Source organism: Tauraco erythrolophus, chromosome Z (genome assembly GCF_009769465.1).
Source record: "Tauraco erythrolophus isolate bTauEry1 chromosome Z, bTauEry1.pri, whole genome shotgun sequence".
NCBI classification, from domain to species: Eukaryota; Metazoa; Chordata; class Aves; order Musophagiformes; family Musophagidae; genus Tauraco; species Tauraco erythrolophus.
In genome coordinates this window covers 86,863,041-86,885,104 of record NC_141496.1, presented here as the reverse complement: position 1 = coordinate 86,885,104, position 22,064 = coordinate 86,863,041, and the positions used below count along the sequence as shown (strand labels likewise).

General features: G+C 34.2%; 1 protein-coding gene across 1 annotated transcript in view; it reads left to right on the top strand.

Moving 5' to 3' along the window:
* CNTLN (centlein) overlaps nucleotides 1-22,064 on the top strand; it is a 208,194-nt gene that overhangs the window by 161,133 nt on the left and 24,997 nt on the right. The window contains exons 19-23 of the mRNA XM_086629919.1: nucleotides 10,886-11,050; nucleotides 14,415-14,512; nucleotides 16,245-16,371; nucleotides 17,990-18,127; nucleotides 18,317-18,502. Coding sequence (XP_086486045.1) covers nucleotides 10,886-11,050; nucleotides 14,415-14,512; nucleotides 16,245-16,371; nucleotides 17,990-18,127; nucleotides 18,317-18,502 — 714 coding nt within the window. The remainder of the gene's footprint in view (nucleotides 1-10,885; nucleotides 11,051-14,414; nucleotides 14,513-16,244; nucleotides 16,372-17,989; nucleotides 18,128-18,316; nucleotides 18,503-22,064) is intronic.

Below are 22,064 nucleotides of genomic sequence, written 5' to 3'. Positions count from 1 at the left end.
TCTTTAGAAAAGTCTCTAGATCCTTTGATTTAAAAATCAGTTATTAGTTAAGACAAGAAGAAACAGGTTTTATTGAATGTAAAAGTTTGAGTTTGGTCATCTTGGGATTTTTTCCCAAGTATAACAAGGAAATCCTTGTTTCATTTCTGTAAGATAATTTCTGTAGTTTGAATTCCATAAAACCAAATTAAGATTTAAATGAAATGTCATGTGTGAATGACCACTGAAATGTACTTAGTCTCTACTTTTTAAAATGTTTTTTCCCACGTTTGTACATAAAAATATAGTAAACCAAGAGAGGAAAAACTGTCGTTGCTCATGAAAATATACTTGCATACATGATGCATATATTTTTGCATATTATCACTCCTTTTACAAGATTGATGTATGTGAGATGCAAACTCATGAGTTACAGAAAAAGCCAAAATTGCAGATGGTTGGTTTTGGGAGATCTTTTTGGCTTGCAAATATGTGTGTTCATTTTACAAAGGTCCCCAGGTTGGACAAATACCGGTATCTGTTTTTGAGGAACATTAAGTTGGTATTTCATAGCCTGAAGGCCACCTGCTTGTCAAATCTACCGCTCTTCATAGTAGAACCATTGCCAGATTGTCAGGCACTGTTTCTTGCAGAGAAGTTCAGAGGACATTATTTTGCTACTTTCCAGTGTCAAGGCACTCTGTGACTGTACCTTGTATCAAGCACTACGCATAAAGTACACGTATTGGAAGAAAGGAAGAAGAATTCTAAGAAGTTTTGAGCGTATTAAGTATGCAGAAAGATTGAAAGTGTGTAATTAATGAAATCTATAAAATAACAGATCAATGATAAGGACTGAAAGAGTGTAATAGCCACCTTCCAATGCATAAAAGATTATTTAAAAGGGCTAGTGGTCAGTTTGTGCTTCTATCTCTTTTAAGGAGAATAGACTTAACTTTTCAAAAAGATGTTTTAGATATAAGGCAAATTTTCTCTCTGAGGGCACTGAAGAACTGCAGGAGGCTGCCAGGAGACTCTTCTCTATAGTTAAACAAAAATTTTCAGGAATAATCTACTTACACTGTTTTGCACATGTGCTAAATTTAATGTATTCTTGACATTATTACTAGTCTTGCTCTTGTAGCAATTCCTTTTTTTGTCCTCATTTTCAGATGGAAGGACTTTTTATATATATAGCTAGCTTAGGAAAAATATCTTAATACTGAAAAGTTTGAACAACAGAGCTAGCAGTTAGTCCTTGCAAACTTTTACTCTTTGGACACCAAGTTCTCATTTTCCTCCATGCAGTTTATTCCTCTTTGGTTTCTAGTAAGGTGTGTCAACTGTCAGAAAGCAGGACCATAACAATAGCTCCCACATCTTATCCTTGGGGGAACAATGTCAGAAAGAGACATATTTGGTTCTAGAGTTCTTTTGAACTCCTCCAGATTTCAAAAGGGGAATCTTCTCCTTCACCAGTTCAGCACTATTAAGTCTTCTCCAAAGCACCAGTTTCCTGTGTTTGACCCTATTTTCCTACCCTCCCACACTGAGATTTCTTTGTCTAGTTTATTGCACAAAGGGAATTGGCATTTTTGTTAAAGCTTGCATCTTATTCCAACTTTCTTGTTCCTACAATCCCTTGTTTAAGCTGTGTGTTCAGAGTTAATGCTGGTGCTCTGTTGTCCTGGCTACTCGCTTTCACTACAGGAAGAAACTTCAAACAACAGACACATCAACAGCCAGAAGTACAAACTGGAAGAGTTCTCCAATTCTCATCACTTTACCAAGGAAGAGGCATGTGTCTTCAGACTGCATTTGATTTTTCTTTTGGTCTTTCTTCAGCAACAGTAGAAAAGGAAAGTGTTACAGCTAAGGCTGCTTCCGAGACAAAAAAATGCTATCTGGGAGCTACACCTGAGACTGCTTTTCAATAATACCTATCTACAGCATTCCCTCCTTGGGATTGTCCTCCTTTTTCTCTACCTTCCACCCAGTTGTTGCATACAATGAATACTGGTTCACAGGATTCTTTGGCGTCCCTACAGAAGTAAGCCACTAATACTCTCCCTACCCTCAGGGAAGAGGTTTTGTGATTTTAAAGCCATGGTGTTTTGCCTGAAGTGCCTGGACCTCATGGACTCAGTTACTGCTAGAGGAAGTAGAAGAATATTTGTACTTCCTTACTAATGCTTTGCACTATCTGATTTGCTCTCCTAACATTTCATTGACAATTAATGAGGAAAACATGGACTGTTCCCATAGCTTGTGTCATATTCAGGTTTATCTTGTAACACTCCAGTCTACCTTTCGTGCCTAATGTGGGAAGAGCTTCACTTTTTTCCTCAGTAATGGAGACCGTATGACTAACCATAGCATGTCTCACAAAATTCACAGGCACTGGAAAAGGATGTACTCTTTGATGACTGAATTGATCTACCTGTACAGAGTTTTCTGTTCATTCAGAACAGAATTCATTCACATTTTCTGTTCATTCTGTTCATTCATTTGAATCTATGATTCAAAGGTGGTCCTGTGGTCTTTAGAGTATTCTGTACACTGAAGAGAAATGTGTGACTTTGTCTATACTCTTATCTCAGTGAAGCAAACGGAAGAGAATTGAGGGAAGTACTAAGGGACAGCAGTACCTAGGTGTGGTTCAGGCTGGAGACATTGAATTGCAGGGATTAGGCGCAACTACGATGTTGTCCTCAAATTGTTCATGTATGTGAAAATAATAAATTGCCCAAATGAGTCATAATATTGATGGTAATCGTGATAAAGGGAAAGTATATTTCATTTTATATATTAGTCTGAAAACATAGATTTTTCTTGTGATGGTCTCTTCAGCTATTTGATACATAATGTAAGGAATACCCTAAACTGCTCATTTATGCCTGTAGTTTTAGCAAAGGTTCCAATGATAACATAAATTACAAATTAAAGATAAGACTGTGGGGGTTCATTTACAAGAATCCGGGGATGAATAACCACTTTAATTTGTATGCAATACATTTTAGAGGTAATTTTTAAATGCAATTCGTGATTTTGAAAAATATCTGTCTTCGCATTTCCCCCGCAATGTCCTGTCATCAGCTTCCTCATACCTCTTAGAAGTGGGTAGCAATATGCCTTTATTTTCTTATATAGAAATGTAAATAGTACATTAATATTTGTACAGTGTCGCTTTTATGTGACTAGCAGAATTCCTGGGTTTTACCTTTTTTTCCCCCAGCCTTTTCTTGTGTATTGTTTTTTTGTCCTGCTCTATGAGAACATTGAACTTTTCCAGTAATTAAATTTCTTAATACTGTTTACACTTAAAATGTTTTGCTTTTACACAGCTGTCTACATAAAAAAAAAAAATTAAAAAGCTTCCAAGGACATTTTTTTCAGCTTTTGTTGATATCTGAAGCAGTTACAAATGAGGTGTTTAAATAATTGTATAAAATTAAATATAACTATCTTGATAAATTTTGTTCCTTGTATATTGCAGTCCACCTCTGAGATACCTCTGATGTACATGGGTTTTAGTAATTTTTATCTCAAAGTACTTGTATCACTTCCCCAAACCTTTGTATCTTTTAGACATGTTTTCTGTAAGTTGATAGAAAATGGTCTTTAACAGTTGAAAAGCTGAGATTTAACCAACAAAAACAATATAGGAAGTGGAGGCCAGAGTATAAGCAATTGAACAGCTTTCCCTACAAGCACAGAATTCCTGCCCACTTTTATTTGAGATACAGAAGTATTTCAATAGAAAATGGTTCACTTTCTCAAACAGATGGAAATGAAGAGAGGTTAAATTAATATTTCACTGTTCTTTCAGCTGTTTTGTTTCTTTCTTGCTTATATATTCTCTTAAAAATAATTTTAATTTTTAAATATATTAAGCTCTATCCTTTGGAACTAAGCAAGTGAATCAAAAGAAAGTTTAAAAGCAGTCTTTAAAATAGCATTTTCATTTTGGTTTCTCTCTATTTTATGTGAGCTATACAGAAAACAGATGGAAGCATTATTAATTTTTTCCCCCAATGAGTTTTAGTGCAGCATATTTGTATGTGTTATCTGAAACATATGAATACTTAGTATTGCTGCTGTTAAATTCGTAATGAGTTGTAGGGATTGTGAAATTCCCTGACTGGCTCTCATGCAAGTAGTTCATTTGCAGTGCTTAGATGTGTTAAGATTAAGCAGGGGGAATATGGCAAGCACTATCCCTGACCCTAGATGAAAAATTCAAATTTCTAGCTTTATGAGTTTGCCCCAACTCTCATGTTTGGTGAAAATCAGATAAATACTGTGTAACCTTGCAAAAAATCTTGCAGTAAAACCTGGTCCTAACTGTAAAAGATTGCATGGATTCCATGTCTTATATTGAAAATTTTCTAGTGAGTACAAAGGTGTGGAAATCTTGCGCTAAATTTTACACATCAGATGGAAGTCTTTGCTTGTATTTAACAATGCTTACTATGCACAGGCTTGTTAGGTGTTAGAATACTGAAGTCAACTTGTATTTGTTTAAATAACAATGATGTGTACGTGGAAACATTGGGTTTGGACTTCAGCCACATCTTCACAACTGGACTACTGTAACATTCAGCTATTTTCAAGCGGGACAAAATGTTATGAAATGTCTCTTGTTATATTTTCATTTTTGATTTAACTCTAGTAAAACTTAATTTTAATGTACTGCGTTGTGTCTGTGAAGATATTGATAGTTCAAATAAGTTAAACTACGTATATAATATATATTATAATAAACTGTAATCTTAAATATTTTTCTTTTAAAAAATAATAATTTTTTTAGTTCTGTAATTTTTCTCTCGAAATATTAAAGTCTTATAGGCAAGGTTCTGTACATCTGTATATTCTGGCAGTTTGCATATCCATGGTGGAAACTCAGTCCCTACAAAAATTAAAGCACATAGTCGTGATCATATAATTGATCATAATGAAACTACTTATATAAGTAATGTTACATGCGTAGTTAATAGTCCTTATATTCCTTTGAAATTTGCAAGGACAGATGGAGTGCTGCATCTGCTTTAGTATGAAAGCAAGATAGTGTTCTTAATATGGACAGAAATTAGGCATGGGACACAGCAGTATTTAGTCATACAGAGACATGAAATGAAACTGGTAGAAAATGCAACATAAATAGAATTCCTGCAGGTCAAAATGCTTATCTTTGAATTGATGTTATCGTTATGCAGTAGACATGTTTCAGAAGCATTTTCATTGTATTTTTTTTTAACCAATATTACTACTAGTTTTTTCTTATTTATCATAATTTATTTGAAAAATCATTGGTTGCACGGTGTGCAGTTCTGTACTCAGGCTTATCTGTTGTTTATAACAGCAGATGATTTCTTGGAGAATTGGGCCCAGAATATATTACTCCAGTTCATTCATACGTGAATGTTTGTGGGTTTCTCTGGAAGAGATATATGTATTTTGGTCTTGATCTATGTGGTATTATCATTCCTTACAAAAAGAAAAAAAATAAAACAAAATTTAAAGTGGACCTATCTGCTCTGATTTTGTTTGGGTTTTTTATTTTTTATTATTTCACAAGATGTCATAGATCAAATGTTGTAATATTATGTTTTTATAAGTTTTAGAATAAATTTAGCTATAAATTAGCTGAATTGTAATTACAAGTAAAACATTTTTCTATGAAGTGGTATACAGTAAATTACCCTTTATAAACGATGATTACTCTGATCAATACTAGCTCATGAATAAGAAGGCATTCAAAGACTTTGATAAGAGTCTTTGTTAGTGATTACAACTGTATTCCCAGTAATAGCTGAATTTATAATCTGTATCTGTGAAAGGGCTGTTCTGTAGATAACAGTGTAAACATTGCTTTTATAAAGCTGATGAGCTGCAGTTGTGTTACAGTGACATTATCAATAGGACAAGTACGTTTTTTCTTTAGTGAAATACTTGAGATGAGAAATACACCTCTTATCTGCATGCTGATATCTGTATTTCTCTTCTGGGAACTAATTTAAACACTTCATGAGAGATTGACATTTTCAGTGCCTTAAACATCCTTAAAAGCTGCTTTGTTCATTACAAGCCATATTTAGTATGACCTCATAATAATGTAGCACACCTCAAGTGTCATGCCTGTCTTTACTATGCACATTGGAGCTGTGTTCATCTATACTAGACAACTGCACTTCAAGGAAATTTTTTTTTTTTCCTTGATAGGCAATTAGCAGTAATTAGGAAGATTCACTTCAATAAGATGTCAACATGAGATTGTTTAAAAAAGTTGAATGTCAGTGACTTTAAAAGAGTTTTTTTTTTCCCTGACACATAGGTATGGCATGTGAAACATGAAATGTTAATTTAACTTTTCTGCTTATTATTCATGCACAATATTATTTTGTCATTCAGATACTACACTGACAGAGTGCAAAGGGTGTTAAAATAGTGCTGCTAGAATAAAAAGAGGATTAATCTACCATTGGCCAATTAGCCAAAGGGTACTTAATGGTCTCTAAAGGCTACTGAAGTCTAACAACTAGCTAAAGCACTGGCAAAAAGTCCTCTATATTACCTTCATTTACTTGACATTTTGTGAAACAGAATCAGCTGCTGATAACTGCATTCGGCTGAAAAAAAAAAATTATAACTGAGTGACACAGTAGATTTTACTAAAATTTCAGAAGAATATATGAAAAATAACTTCTGCATTTAGAACTTTTTCTTGCTTTTGGAGATCTTTGTTTCAACTTAGGGATAGGGTAGTAAGTCACCAAAGGCTTATGTTTCATATTTTGGCTTCATGTCTGGAATACTAAGTAATCAACTACTTACAGCACTTGCATGAAAAAAACTTTCACTGAGGATTTGGATTTGTTTCCCTTTTGTGTATATGATCACATTAAGTATGCAGCACAGTTGGCTTTTTAGTCTAGTATATATCTTTTCATGTTTTCAGATAGCTGCATACTAACTATTAATTTTAACTTCTTTTTCTGTGACTCATCAGACAGAGGTAGGTTTTGATTCAAGAGAACAAAACATGGTCAAGATTAGTAGGATTGACTCAGTAAATTTTTCTTGGATATTGTAAATAGGATTATCGTTATGTTGCAGTAACATTTGATAGAGTATGTAAAATCAAATACGTAACTCTGTGCCTGCAAATATATTTTGAAAAGTTCTTTTATGGTTTATTTGTGCAACAAGTACTGCTTATCTGGTATATTTTTCATCATCCAGCTAAAGCTGTGAGAATACAGCATTCTATTTAAAACCTTCAGACGAGCAGTGTTAGATTTTAAAATAGAACTTGATACGGGAGCTATGCATATAGGAAACGTATTTTATTGCCTACTGTAGCAAAGATTCTTAGAGAAAAGAAAAAGGAATGCGTTGACTTTAGGTTTCTTAGAGACATCTCTGTGCACATTGTAATGTGTTCATCTGCCAATTTTAGGATGGGATGCTTCATAGGAAATGCAATTTTTACTCATCTGAGGATGTATAGATTGGTTAGATTACAAAATGAGTAGTAAAATAAGGTTATGTCATTGCTTAAAAAGGTTTTCAAGAATACCTGATTTACATCCCATTTTATAATTTTGCCTAGAAGTACCTTCTGTATAATATATTCTGCAAATATACTTGATCATGTACAGCAGTGGCAGTGTAATAGCAGCCACCACCAACATAAATATCGTTTTGATATATGCCGTTGCAGTAGGAGGGCGAGTCTGCTGTAAACTGAGTTAGAAGCTTCTCACAGGGCCGTTGTGATGCTGAGGAGCAATGTGGCATTCCAGAAGCTTCCTATGTTAATCCAGTGGGCCATATACGTAGCTGTCTTTCTGAGCAGAGGGCTTATGGTAAAAAGCCTTGCTGAGTCACTGGAAGTTGTACATTGACTACATAGAAAGTGAGATTTCATCATTTATCCCTTTATATACGAGAGGGTATACCAGAAGCAAGGAGATTAAGATAGATGGATGTTAAAATATTGAATCTATAAACATCTGTTAAGCCAAAACACTCTGGAGGAGGTGCGGCAGAGAAAGCCTGCTGCATCATGGAGGAACAGCGGTAGCCTGACTTTACCAACATCTGGTCTAGCTGGTGTTTAAGATTCTACCTTTCATCCTGGTGACCTCTTCCCCTGAGTAAATCCTTTCTACTCTGTCACTCGGGATTTGCGTGCATGGTAGCACACACACAAAAAAACTCCTGTGTCTAAAAAAAAAGAAAAGAACAAAAGACTTGACCTAAAACTTAGCCAGTGCTGAGGGACAGCAAGGCAATGAACTTGCTTCTTAAGGAAGTAAATGCAAGGAATATCTTTTAGGCATAAATATCTTGCTGGGGCAGAGGGACTGTTTTTCAGATCCTACATAGATTTATATAGAATTTTCACATATCCTTTCAATATATTGCAAATAGAAGAATTATACAATAGAATTATCAACCCAGTAACACCATTCTCATAGTCTCCAGAGCTGTTAAGAGACAACCTTCTTGATATCCCTGGTGGCAATTGCGTCTCTGTCCTTGTCTGCTTTTGCAAGTTGAGGGATGTTTGTCTTGTACATCATACACAGCTTTCACTTCATCCCCATAGTTCTGATGCTGTTTCTGAATTTATGTACATTCATATTGTAAATATTTTTTTTCTCGTTCCTCACTTAAATAAATTCTATAAAGAACGTTTCACTGTCCTCCTTGGCACCTGTGCTACGAAAGCCCTTTCTTTTTCAATATTTTGCTGGTATTTTTGGGAATGTGGCCATTGCAATCATGGCATTTTAGACCAGATACATTTTGACAGGAGCAGTAGCCTAAGAAACTTCTGAGAGTCATGAGCTATTTTGGGCAGATATGGGGGCATTTCTAATTTTAATCAGAGATACTGATCTAGCTATGTTAGGGTGTTTTTTTTGGTTTTTCTTTTTATGAATAATTTATTATAGAGACACTGAATCATGAAATTCTGCATGTAGAAATATTGACTGTACTGGAAAATAACTATATGTTATTTATATCCTTAGATATAAGGATATAATCCTTATATCTTTCTGTACTACTACTGTTTTTGCTTATTAAAGTAGCCTTCATTTTGTCTTTTACTCAGACTGTATTAATTGTAAGAATAATATCTCAGATTAAGAAGCAGCCAATTAGAAAATACATTAACACTTTATCTCTTGTTCAATAATGACAGCAGACACAGAAGAGAATGAAAAGATTAACCCCTTTGCTAAGAACAGTACTTATCTGAGATAAATATGTAAACTGCCTGTTGGCTTTAATAAATGCACTTAAGTGTGAAATACTGTGAGAGTTCTAACTTTAAATACAGATGCATCTTCTTCTATCCATGATATTTTTTTAAGGTAATGCAAACATCTACAAGCATTCTCATGTCATTCGTAATGTAGTTTTTCTTTTGTTTGGCTATATATGTGATCTTTAGATGATTGGTATGAAAGTGTGTGTGTATATAAACACACATACATAAAAAGTTTTTTCTTATAACATTAAGCAGTATAAAATCTATTTTTGAGTTAAATAATAAAATGCTTGGAAATAGAACATTATCTCTAACCTTCTCACCCGTGTAATCGGGCACACATTTCGTCATTTCAAGCTGTATTATCTTCTCCAGTTTCTTATCAGGATTCTTCACAAAGAAAGTTTTTTTTTTCCCTTTGAGAGGTTTCAATACCATTTTGTGTTATTGTTCCTTATGTTAAACTACCGTATTACAATCTTCTCCGGAATAAGAAGATGGTAGTGTAGTTACCCCCTTAAAGAGCAGAGAGTTGTTAGGCCGTTGGTGGCTTTCAGCTGACGACAGATTCATGATAGTTAAGCATTAGCATGAAGATTATTTCAGTTTCCCTTTTCTCAGAACAACATTCAATATTATTTAAATTAAAACAAATATTTTATTTAAAAGATTACCTCTACAAGGAGTACTGTGAAATATATTCTTACAAAGATTGAATAAGTCTTGTCAGTTGCCAATCAAGTGCAACAAGACTGAGAGTTTGTTTGCATGTTATTTATTTGAACTAAATCCCTAACAAGCCTCGTCTGCTAATTGGACTTAGCATTTATGTTGCTAAATGAGAAGCGTTTTGGCTGCAGTATAGGGTGGTAAGACCTACCCAGTGGAATAAACAACTAACATCTGTTATCCTGTCCCGCTCCAGCTTGGCTTTTACCACTTAAGTACCTCAGCCCTAGAGTCAAGGTTATGGAATATGTGGTTCTCTGGCTATGGTGCATATATGTGAAAGGGAAGAAATAACATAACATGAGTAAAGACCAGCCAACCAGAAGATATTTAGTGCAGCTGGTCCGCTTTGCTTTAACCTCTACAAGCCCTACAAATATCAAAACAAAAGCCAAGAGAAGGGTGTATGTTTTACAGCAGTTGTCAACACAGCAATTCAAGTGAGCTTACAGTGGTCACCATTAAAGCAGATTTGACATTTAACCACCTTTAATGCTCATTGGTGTCTGAGACACTTTGGTATTTCTTCTGTAGAAATAATTGCTGAATCCCGAAGAGGCTCTAGGTAAGCAGATTTCAACAGTAACTCTGTTACAGTTTTGTATGATAATTTTTTGCCTGTCATGGTAAAAATAGCAATGTGTACAAAATTCAAAATTGAATTAGCTTGCCTTTTAAAAAATTGCTTGTTTTTAGGATTACTTGACTTAGCTCTCCTGCTGGATTTGTTCTTTGCATGGACTAGAGAATTCAACCAACATCTATGCAGTATAATTACAGATAATATGTATTATTTGATTCCTCTTGAATTCTGAACCAGAGAAACATCTCATATGATCAAGCAGAAATATTTTCAGGACGTAATTGTGATTGTTTCTTCTATTTGTAAAACAGGTGTTGACCTCCAACCTGGCCAAGTGTCAACAGGAGAAGGAAGATTTACAAGGAAAATTGAAGTTGAGAGAACATCTGTCTCAAACTGCTGACAAGAGTGAAGCCACACCAGCTCCTTCAAAGAACATTGATTTAGAGATGAAACAGCTGCAGTGTAAACTCAAGGTGACAGAACAGATTATCTAGTACTGAGGATAATTTGTATGAACAGTATTTCATAACTGGGTCAAGCAGATATACATATACTTACGTATGCATATCATGTATATATCTTAACCAATTATTAGCAACTTAGGTATTAGATAACCTTTGGTGTTCAGTAGAAATGTAGTCATAAATAGGAGAATTAGAAGTTACAATTACAACCATTTTTGCAGATCAGATAGGCCAGACAGAGAGGCTTGCTGGGTTTTCACACAATGATAAATTTCTTGTTGGAAAGTGCTATGGAATTACTTCAGTGAGAGTTGTGTTGATTCCTTGCTTCCTTTAAGAAGTAGGTAAGCAATAGCTATCTGTGAAAGAGAAGCATAGAATTTGGGCTGATGGGGCAGCTCAGGTAATCTAACAGTGTTATGTTACCTGTATGTCACTACTATTTTTGTCTTCAGAGAGACGTCATTCTTTTTATATTTGTATTTTTGTAGATTAGCTGGTAGGAAAATACTAACTTGCTGATGATTTCGTTTTCCAGACTTCAATGATTCTGTTATGTGTGGATGGTGTAGATGCTGAACTGTTGATCTGAGAAGTTTCTGAGCAGGTGGCCTGGCTCAAACATATTAATTCTTCCTCTGTTCTCACTGGAGGAAATATATGTGCAACTGAATGTTTTAAAGTTGTTTTTTTCCATCATTTTGTGTTTAATATATGAGGAAAGAGAAAAGGTCACAATGGTACAGCTTCTTGCTGCTAGAAGAAACAGCACGCTAGCAAGCCGGCTGCCAAAGGATCAACTGGAAGAAAAGGGTGTATTACGTGAGCGATGTAACTGGCTCTGGCTCTGCATACTGGATTAGCTGTGCTAGTGCACAAGATGTGGGCAGCGGCCAGACCTCTTAGCTCGAGATGAGGGCAGTGGCCAGACCTCTTAGCTCTTGATGGTAATCACGGTATTACAGATCTTGGCACAGCACACTGGCTGTGAAACATCTAAATTCAGGGATTGGTAAAGGTAGGTCACATTGGTAAAGACATGAGGGCAGCACGGAGTAGCCATGAAAAGGCAAATAGTTTTATCTGCTTTAACTATGAGAAGGAGATCTTGAAACCATACATGCTGACTTCTTGAGTGTTGGTTTTAGATTTGGGTTTGACTAATTTACTTCTGTTGCTGGTGAGTGGTAATTTCTGTTAATTATGGTTGTTGCTTTTAGATGAATGTCCTCATTATCCAGAAACTTAGTAGTCAGTTGCTCTATGTAAGAAAAACAAAAAATGAGGATTTTTTTTTTAATACTAATGTGAGTAACACTCACATTAGAAGCCTACTTTATTTGTCTACCAGATGTGAACGGCAAAATATATTGCTGAAGAATCAAAGGGGTTTTTGTTACAGCAGCAGAGGAAACATTTAGCAAGCGTATATAAATCTGATGTCAAAAATACTAACATGACTTTTAATTCCTTAAAGATGTATTACATTTTAATGTAAATAATAAACCATATATGCAAAACTACATTTAGAATAAACATAATCTGTGACCTCAAAGCCAGATTAGTAGAGTGAATTCACTGGTTGCTAAATTGGAAGAGAGTTTTGACTATAAGGGCCTGAAAAGCTACTTAAATCAAGTTACTGAAATTTTTAGCTTATTTTGATGTCATAGTTTTTCAAAAATTGAAGTTCTGCAAGCCATTTTTAGCAGAAGAAATTGGCAAAAGGTTGTCAACTATTGTTCCAGGCTATCTAGTGTACTTAAAAAGAAGATATAAAGTTACTGTCCTAAATGTCTGAAGGTGGAAGCAGCAAAAGCTTTCCTTATAGCTCAAAATCTCAAAATACCTGGTTTTGTTAGTTCATTCTTTTATCTCAGAGCTATCTTTGCAATGTTTGTTTAGCTTGTATATAATGGCTTCTTGTGTCTTTGCCAATAGGAAGAAATGTGTTAGGCATGGGTAGTGAGTTGGGAAGCGAAATACCATAAGCGTATGTCTTTGCCTCTGAGCACGTGCAGAGGCCCACCTAAGTATTCAAGTTCATATCTGGCGTGTAAACCATGTAACTAGGTGCTGTGCTTCACACTTACAAAGCTCAAGCTCAACAAACAGGTCTCAGAAAAATTGGGAATGTTCTGCTAGCATGCTTCATTTTAACAACTTTCTGGTTATACCTCACATTATTATAATAGTAAATAGACTAGACAAGTTATTAAGAACAATATTTTACATCTAACTATGCACACAAGGATATATACGCCCCTTGAGGTGCACAGAGTTATGTACATTACTCCTATTAATGTTAATAGGCGTTAAAAGTCTGCACTGAGCAGAGAAATTCTCCTGAAGTATCTTTATTATATATTTATATATATTTATAGCATGTCTGATCTGTTCGCTTATTGTTTATACGTAATGAGTAAAAAGCTTTAGTACAGTGACAGAACCTGACTGCATATGTGCACACATATATGTTGTGTGTATACGTAACACATAGGTATCTTTTGGCAACACCTTTTGGAGTTCTGAAATCTCTGTATGTGGTATGTTTGAGCTGCCATTTTCAGCAATGACATTCAGTGCGTATGGTCAGATTGCTAAGATGGCTACTTAGTGAAATTTCGGACTTTTATTTCTGTAGAGTGATTCAACTGTTCTGTATTAAAATCTTGGGTAGATTATCTGTGTGTTTGCATGGAGGAATTGAGGCTTTTTTTTTACTTCTTGCTATATACAATGAGAAAAGGCTAACAACTGTGTAATTCTCCTTCACTGGAATTGCACGTGCCTGAAAGTTAGGGTCGTACCTTTTTGCTACTGAAATGTAGGATTTGTGTTAGTATGGCCAAATCGAAATCTCTTTGTCTTGTGCTTTGAGTTTCAAGGGACGTGAAAGCAACTGCTTTTGTAATTTGTCTTGTATTTCTAAATGCACAAGATGAAAGGGATTATTGGAAGTTGTTGCTCTGTAGATGTAGGCGTTGTAGAACTGCACCATTCAAGGATGTAGTTCAAATGAAGATCCGATTTTATTTCTCTTCTTTTCTGTTACCTTTTCAGCTGACCATGCTATGCAAAAGAAAATGTAATCCTGATAGGTAGACTGGGTTTGCAGGTGTCCTGGGGAACATCTATTAATCATACATTACTAGAGCAATGGAGAAGTACTGATTTTGATCATATTTTCCAAGGAGCGTACTTACGCTTAAGTGTAGCTATAAAGTAAGAATACTTCTGTTGTACCAATTAGTATTTAAGAACATTCATAAAATACGTGGAAGTTTATGCAGCCCATTATTTCAAACAAATTTACTGTCAAATGCAATGTTTTTCAGTCTGCTTTATTTATATTTTAATATTTTCAATATAGAATTCGAATAATGAAATCACCAGGCAATCAACGACCATTAAGTCACTAAAAAATGAAGTCCAGGAAAAAGAAGAACGGATTCGGGAACTACAAATGAAGTATGGTCACTCTTCTATCCATTGTGTTTGGTGCCACCCAGTGGCAGCTGTATAATTGTTACAACATTAACTATTAAATAAAATTTTGAGAGAATGTTTTATTCTTCTTTTTACTGCAGTCATGCAGACTGATACAGGGGTGGTTTTTTTTTAGAAACTGGAGCAGTACATGCTAAAATTGCGTTTTGTTTAAACTGATGAGCGATTAGCTAGGCACAGTATCTGTATTGCAATAAGAATATGCAGACCCTAGAGTAGACTATTTTATCCTTGATGTAAGTCAAAATGAATTCCTCAGCACTGTTAAACACGGTCTTTCAAATACAGTAATTCTTTGCCTAGGGGCTAAGAGACATGTCAAGGTTCAGATGCTTAAACAAGATTAAATATCCAGTCTTGTATTCATAAAAAGTTCAAAAGGACAGTTGTACTTGTTTCATTTTGAATTGATTAAGGTTTACCACTCGTTTTGAAATTCACATGTGTTGTTGTGAAGTGTGCAAGTGAGGTTTTTATTTTACCTAGTTTAACTGATATAATGCTGTTCTTCAATTATATTACTATGTAAACATAACCTGTTAGTATTATCTGTGAATCTCTTGTCTGGCCCAGAGTTTTAAGTCCTCTCACCATTCAAATCTTTTTTATCTGTAGAAAGAATGAAGTTTATTTATATGAAATCAGTTCATTTCAAAAATAGAGAGTTGTTAATTTGTGTACGTTGTGTATTTTCTGTTTCAAAAGGAAACTGAATTTTTCCACTTTAAGACTGAAATTTAAAATAGAGTTACTGGATTGTGCTTCCTTTATAAAATAGACACTGTTTTTTCATAAACTGTAAGATATAATCGCCAAAATAACATCAATAGCATAAATGTGAAATAGATGCAAAAAATTTTAGGATACACTGTTTTCCTGGGATTTTTTATTATGGCATTGGCATGGAATCATCAATGTTTTATTCCTGAATATATCAACATCATTCATTTTGCTTTCTTTAAAAATAATAATCCAGAAGTCTGAACATATTCAGGTATTTCTTATGTTTGTATCATAAGAGTGGAAGCATTGTATAAGGCATAATTTTCTCATTGAACAGAGATTGCATTGTAGTACATGACAATTTCTCTTTTTTATAAGTTTCTGCAAAATACTGATGTTATTTCTAGATTTTGCAGTTTTTAAGAATTAGTATCTGACATATCTCTATAGGGATAGAGATTTTTCATATATTTCTTTGTACTACTCAGTTGGATGAAAGGAGACATCCCCCTTTCACTTTATTTAAAACTAATTTTGTACAAAGTAGTGTTTAAATGATACCTGCTTCAGACACTAAAGAAATTTAATTGATTAAATTTTATGTTTTCAACAAGGTTTTTGCCTTTTTTTTTTTGATAATAGCATAAGAAAAGTTATTACAATTTCAGATCAGGCAAGTGAGAGCATATATCACAGCAAAAAGCAAATCAGAAATAAATTTAGAAATTAGAAATCTTCAATTAAATGCATATTTAGAAATAGGTCTGTTGAATAAGAGATTTGAAACTGATTTTAGGGGTTGAGAATAGGGTAAATTCCAAGAGGTCCATCAGCTTTTATTTAAAAGAAATTCTAATACTACAGGAATGATAATTTGTCTACTGCGTATATACTTTTTAGTTGTTTAAAATAGTTGCATAGTAACAATATTTTCTAACAGTGACATGCAGTATAACTTGTTCCTTTCTAGGATTTCTCGATTGGAGAGGGACCTAAACATGAAAAGACATTTGATGGAAGAGTTAAGGTCTCGTCTAAAAGCGAGTCAAGAAAATGAAAAAACCTCTAATGAAACGTTAGAAGGTCTTGAGAGAAAGGTACTTCTTTCTTGCTATTGATAGTTCTAGGCAAAGAAAAAGCTGGTGGATATACAGTGTTTCAGCACACTATACATACTAAATCAATATATTGCTTTAAGCAAACAACATACAGTTAATTTAAGGGTGTAATTCCCTCCACTGTAATTTGTTTGAAATCAGTATATGGTGATAGCTTGGATGGATTCAGCATAATTTAACGTATGTTCATAAGAGGTGTAATTAAATATTAAAGTGTTCAGAACACTGAGTTTCAAGGATATGTTCTAAGTAGTGAGATTTAGTTTTATGCACTGTAAGTTTATAAAATACAGTAGACCTGAAACAAGGGTGATTTTACATGACATATGCTAATGAAGTCCATGAACATCTCCTGGCTATAGTGGTTAAATGCTTTAATATGTTAATCTGTTGTCTACTGCAATGTTATGAATGATTCACAGTTCTTTGCTTAATGTAATTCTGTCTGTGTAAGTAGAGCTTAATTTCTATAGCAAGTTATTTTCTCCTGCAAAATTCTAGGACTATTTCACTGAAACTAAAAGATCTTATATTTGTTTTGGCATCTTTCTATATTATCCAACCAATGTATTGCACTTTGGCTTTTAATTCCAGAAAAAGATTATGAAATATGACTGTCTGTAAGGTCATACAGCGTATGACACCAAAATAGAAATAAACAATTTACTAATTTGCTTTTGTTCACCTAGAATGCAGGTGCTTACTGAGTACCACAGGCACTATCTCCACTTGCAGTCATATAGCACTTCCAGCTCTAGAGAGAGCTGCTCTCTTATCCTCCATGCATAAGATAAGATGTAATTAAGAAATCTACAGCCAGAGAGTAAGAGCGTAAGCAAGCAAGAGAGCTAAAGTATGAAACAAGTAAAATACTTGTTTTTTATTTTAGACAAAAGATTTAGAATGGAACGATGTACTTTAATGCTGTTCTTTGAGTATTTTAAGCACTACTGCATTTCTCAGATTCCAGAGAATCAAATTCCATACATTAATTTGCTTATTCCATGTGGAAAATCAACCTGATAAATTTTACATTATCTTCAGCAGAAGATCAAAGAAATTCCCTATTACTCAACGTTGTCAGAAAAACTTTGTGATTAATACTGTCAGGAGAGCTGAATGATTTTCTAGGAGCATTGGTCTATTTCATTTTACCCAAAATCAGTGTTTGCATTGTATGGCAAAATGATAATAATTATCTAAGAGGCTTTACAGACTATTAACTTGTAGACAGTTATCATTTTCTCAGCTGAGTTTTAATTAATGTTTTTACTTCTGATAGAATAAATGAGTGGAAGTTGTGGTTTGCTCCTTTTTGCATGCACTGTGACAGTAAAATATGTGCAAAGAAACAGCTCTGCAAATGAAAAGCTTTTCTTTACACTTAATACAAGTATATAACTTGTGCAAACTGATACCTACCACATCAGTAGTAGAGGTTTATTAAAGACGGCAATTTCAGAAAAAGGTACTCTAATCAAATTATTTATATAATACAGGTATGTTTATGCAATATAGTTAAGCTTAGTTTTTATTTGATTTTCGTTTTTAAGTTTTATCTTAAGAGTCAATTGCTCTTGGCCTTTCATTATTTCAGGTAAAGGCATTGGCTGAAGACTGTTCCAACAAAAAAACTTCCATTGACTCACTGAAACAAAGACTTAATGTAGCTACAAAAGACAAGTCTCAGTATGAGCAGATGTATCACAAGGCTAAAGATGAGTTGGAGAAAAAGGTACCTTAGAGTTGTGATGGCTTAGCTGTGGAACCTTTTCATATTTCACTTTCAAATGAATAGTTGCAAGGTCATCAGCTTAGACTTTTTAAATACAAAACATTTGTTTGTTCATTTTTTTGTGGCCTACCATACTTGCCTATCAGCTTTTGTGTTCTATCACTGCTGTTTCTCTGCAATGTATTTCAGGATATCAAGCTTACCAATCTAGAGAGCAAAATGATTGAGACTGAACGTGCCATGACTGAACTTGAGACTACTGCATCTCAGCAACTACATGGTTTGGCTAAACAGAGCGGGCAAGCTTTGGAAACTGTGCAGAAGAAGCTGCTACTCAGCAATGACAAAGTAGAAGAGTTCGTGACATTTGTGAAGGTTTGAGTTTTGATTTTTCTTTTGATTCTTCACCTAAATAAAGGTATTCTTGATTGAAAGCAAAACATAAAGGATTAAATGAGGCTAATCTTTGAAACATTCCCTGTTTTGGAACAATCTTTGAAGTTCCTTCACTGACCTGGTGTCAGCTCTGAATTGGTCTAAACAGACAGAAAGAGTCAGTGGCTCTAGATCTCTCTCCTAGACCTCTGTGGACTTCTGTAATTTGTATTTGTCATCTTGTTGTATGTGGCTGCCAGTGTACTTGTTCCCAAGTAAAAGTGCTGATTCGAATAGCAAATTACTCTGCAGAAAAACAAATTCCCAATGCGTTTAAGAAAGTAATTCATACCTGTTGATTAGTGTGAATTAGTTCATTTTCCACATGCATTGTTTTTTGTTGCAGAAATATTAAATAAGGAAGCCTCTATATTGCAAAATTGAAAGCAGTTTTAAAAGCAGTATGTAGAATATTCTCTTCTTATTTTGATTAAATACTTAGCAATCTGCTACAGTGCATCATGAAATAATACTGTGTCTGTGGTGTTGTACAGATCATTTCATCATACTATTTCACTGTGAAGTTCTGCAGAACGGACTAATATGTGTTTTGTAACTTAATATTTGAAATGTAAATATTATTTATATTCCTGAAATATGCACTATGTAACTAAGAATTATAATGCCTGCTCAGTATATATCTGTCTTGAATTTAGCATATATCTACTATATACCTACTTCCAGCCAAGGTTATGTCTTACTAACCCATGAAACAGATCCACTTTTGTACTGTTCCTGGATTTCCGTAGAGGGGAGCTGCTTTCAGGTATGTTTGAGCAAGTCTGATCGCATCCGAAGTAGAAAGTGGTATTTTGATGCACTGTAAAAAGAAGGCATATATAGTTGTCTATTCTTTAATAACATTCCACTCTGGATTAAAATCTAGTAACTTAAGTACTTGTGCATTTTCGCTTCTTTCTGTCATCATCAGATAACAAGTCACTCTACAACCACTCCATGTTCCTTTCAGTTGCAAAATTCACATCTCCTTCATTATGAAAAAAGACTGAACAATGTTGAATGCACTTTAAAATCCTAAATTCAAAGAATTTATAAGTTAAAATATCTGAAGTGAAAATGGGGATTGACTTTCATGAAAAAAATTTGCCTGTTATTTAAAAAATAAGTTACTTTATTTTTTAAGTTTGTGATTGGAGCAAAGGCTGTCTTCTGTTTGCCTTGTTTCATGACCCTTGGGAAAGTGGTATAAAACTGATCACTGCTCCCTATGATTCAGAAACATCTTGGCTATTCGTAAATAAACAGTTATTTTTCATGGGGCAAAATGTGCTTTCTTCTAATACAGAATGCTTCCTCTAAGAGGAAGAAATGAGTGTTCTTTCCACAGCTGCATGGTTACTTTTGGCTAAGTGTGGGAAAGTCTAAATTAATCTAATGTATTATCTAATTTTTTAATGAAATGTTCCTATGTCATTGATGACAGAGAGATGCAATTCAGTCTACATTCAGGCTGCTGTGAATTTTGGAATGTTTTAATTGATTAAACTGCAGTAGCAATTATAGACAAAGGAGATAAACAAGTCTTCATACTATTAATACTTTATGTACTTCCATAATGAAAAGTTTGCCAAAAATTAGAAAATGAGAAAGTAAAATATTTTATATTCTCAAAAGTAGCTATAATGAGGAAAATTACCTATTAGCAACTATTATGATACTTCATTTGTTGTTGAATAAGATGACTACTTCTCTGCTAGCTGCCATGAATATTTCTTAGCATTTACATGGTCATACTGTATATGAAAAGAATGTTAATATGTAGTTTCTCTATCAATAATAATAATATTTAGCTAATAAAGCTAAATAGGTAGTTTCTCCCCTGGATGAAAGAATATGCATGCATATTTCAAGTAACATTTTTGCTGACTCCTATTCCACTGCAGAAAAATTTTTTGAAAATAAAGATGCTGTCTATAAGTCAAATATTGATGAACAGGGAGTTTCTCAGTAGACTGCTTTGTTTAGTTAGGTACTAAATATTTATAGGAAAAAGTTCTCTGAAATCAGATTTTATTTACAGTACATCACTGTAAAAAAAAAAAATGTAGTTGAAAATCTTTGGCATTTCACTGGAATTTTGTAGTATATCAAGTAAATCCTGCTAAAATACCTCTTTCCTATCTGATGCCATAACCTGCATAGGAAGATTGAGGTGGCACAATAAGAAGTAGCAGTACTCCTTTCTCTGCCAGCTCTTCCTTTGAAGTCTGGTCTGTCTCATTTCTACTCTCTCCATCCAGGTGGCTGTCAATTTTCCCCTGACCTTGGTTCTCACTCAAGTTTCAGTTTAATCAAGTTTAAACTGTCTGTTGCTTAACCTATTTAGCATATTTGTATGACCCTCTTATCTTTGCTATTCTGATCACTTCACAACCCTTCCTTATTTTTCTGAGTGCAAGTGTAATCTTCTCATTAATCAATTGAATGCAGTTACTTCTAGCCGTTCCATGTCTCTCATGACATTATATAGTTCTTTTTTTAACATACAACAATTAAATCATTGCAGCGTTGCTAATGAATAGGTACAGCTAATAATAGGACAACAGAGGAACTTCAGAGAAAAAAGTCTGGCTCTTTCTGTTTATAGCAGACACTGTTACTTGCCTTTAGGGTTATTGACAACTCAGAACCACAGGATCTTGAATCCATTTAGATCAATATAGTAAGTTACAAAACCTGGGGGGAGAGATTTCTGGTAGGAGTCTGATATACACCACTGGATTAAATTAGAGGATATGATGAGTTACTGGATAAGCATGTATTTGTAATGTACAATAAAGCATTGCGTTGCTATAGGGAGCCCAGTTTGGGACACTGACACAACTAAGTAAAATTGCTAGATTGTAAAATCTAGTAATGCTTTCTAAAAATTGTGGAAGAAATAATTACAAACAAAATTTGCTGTAACTAATGTGTTGTAAGTCATTACTTGACTTATTTTTGTTGGAGTGTGGTTTAGGGATCAGGTGTTATGTCCTAAATTACGTTCAGTGGGAACAAAAAAAACATGTAAAATAGGTTGATTGAGAGTAGTTCATTTCTCCAAAGCTCTTATAAGGAAGATATAGGCTAGTAGAAAATATGAATAGAAACTGTGCACTGTAACAGTTTTTTAAGTAACCAAAAAACCACAGGTGCGTAGTTAGAGGGTAGCCTCTTACAAGTATTTATTTCAGTTTGATAGGAAAGAGAACACAATATTTAGAAATAAAAAGGCAATATGAAGGAAGTGGAAAAATGGCTTAGAGAAAGTAACCTGAAAATATGAGCAGCAATAGAGTATGGAGGATGGAGAAGAGGATAAAGATAGCAAGATGAAATCTGTGGGTAGCAAGGCCAAGAACATTAGTAAAGGGGCAGTATTTAAAAATGTACTAATCAGGTAGCTATTATAGGGTAGATATGACCCATTATCAGATAAAACAACTCTGTCACTGTGTAAAGATGGAAGTCTTGTATGAATATTTCTATTTCATATCTG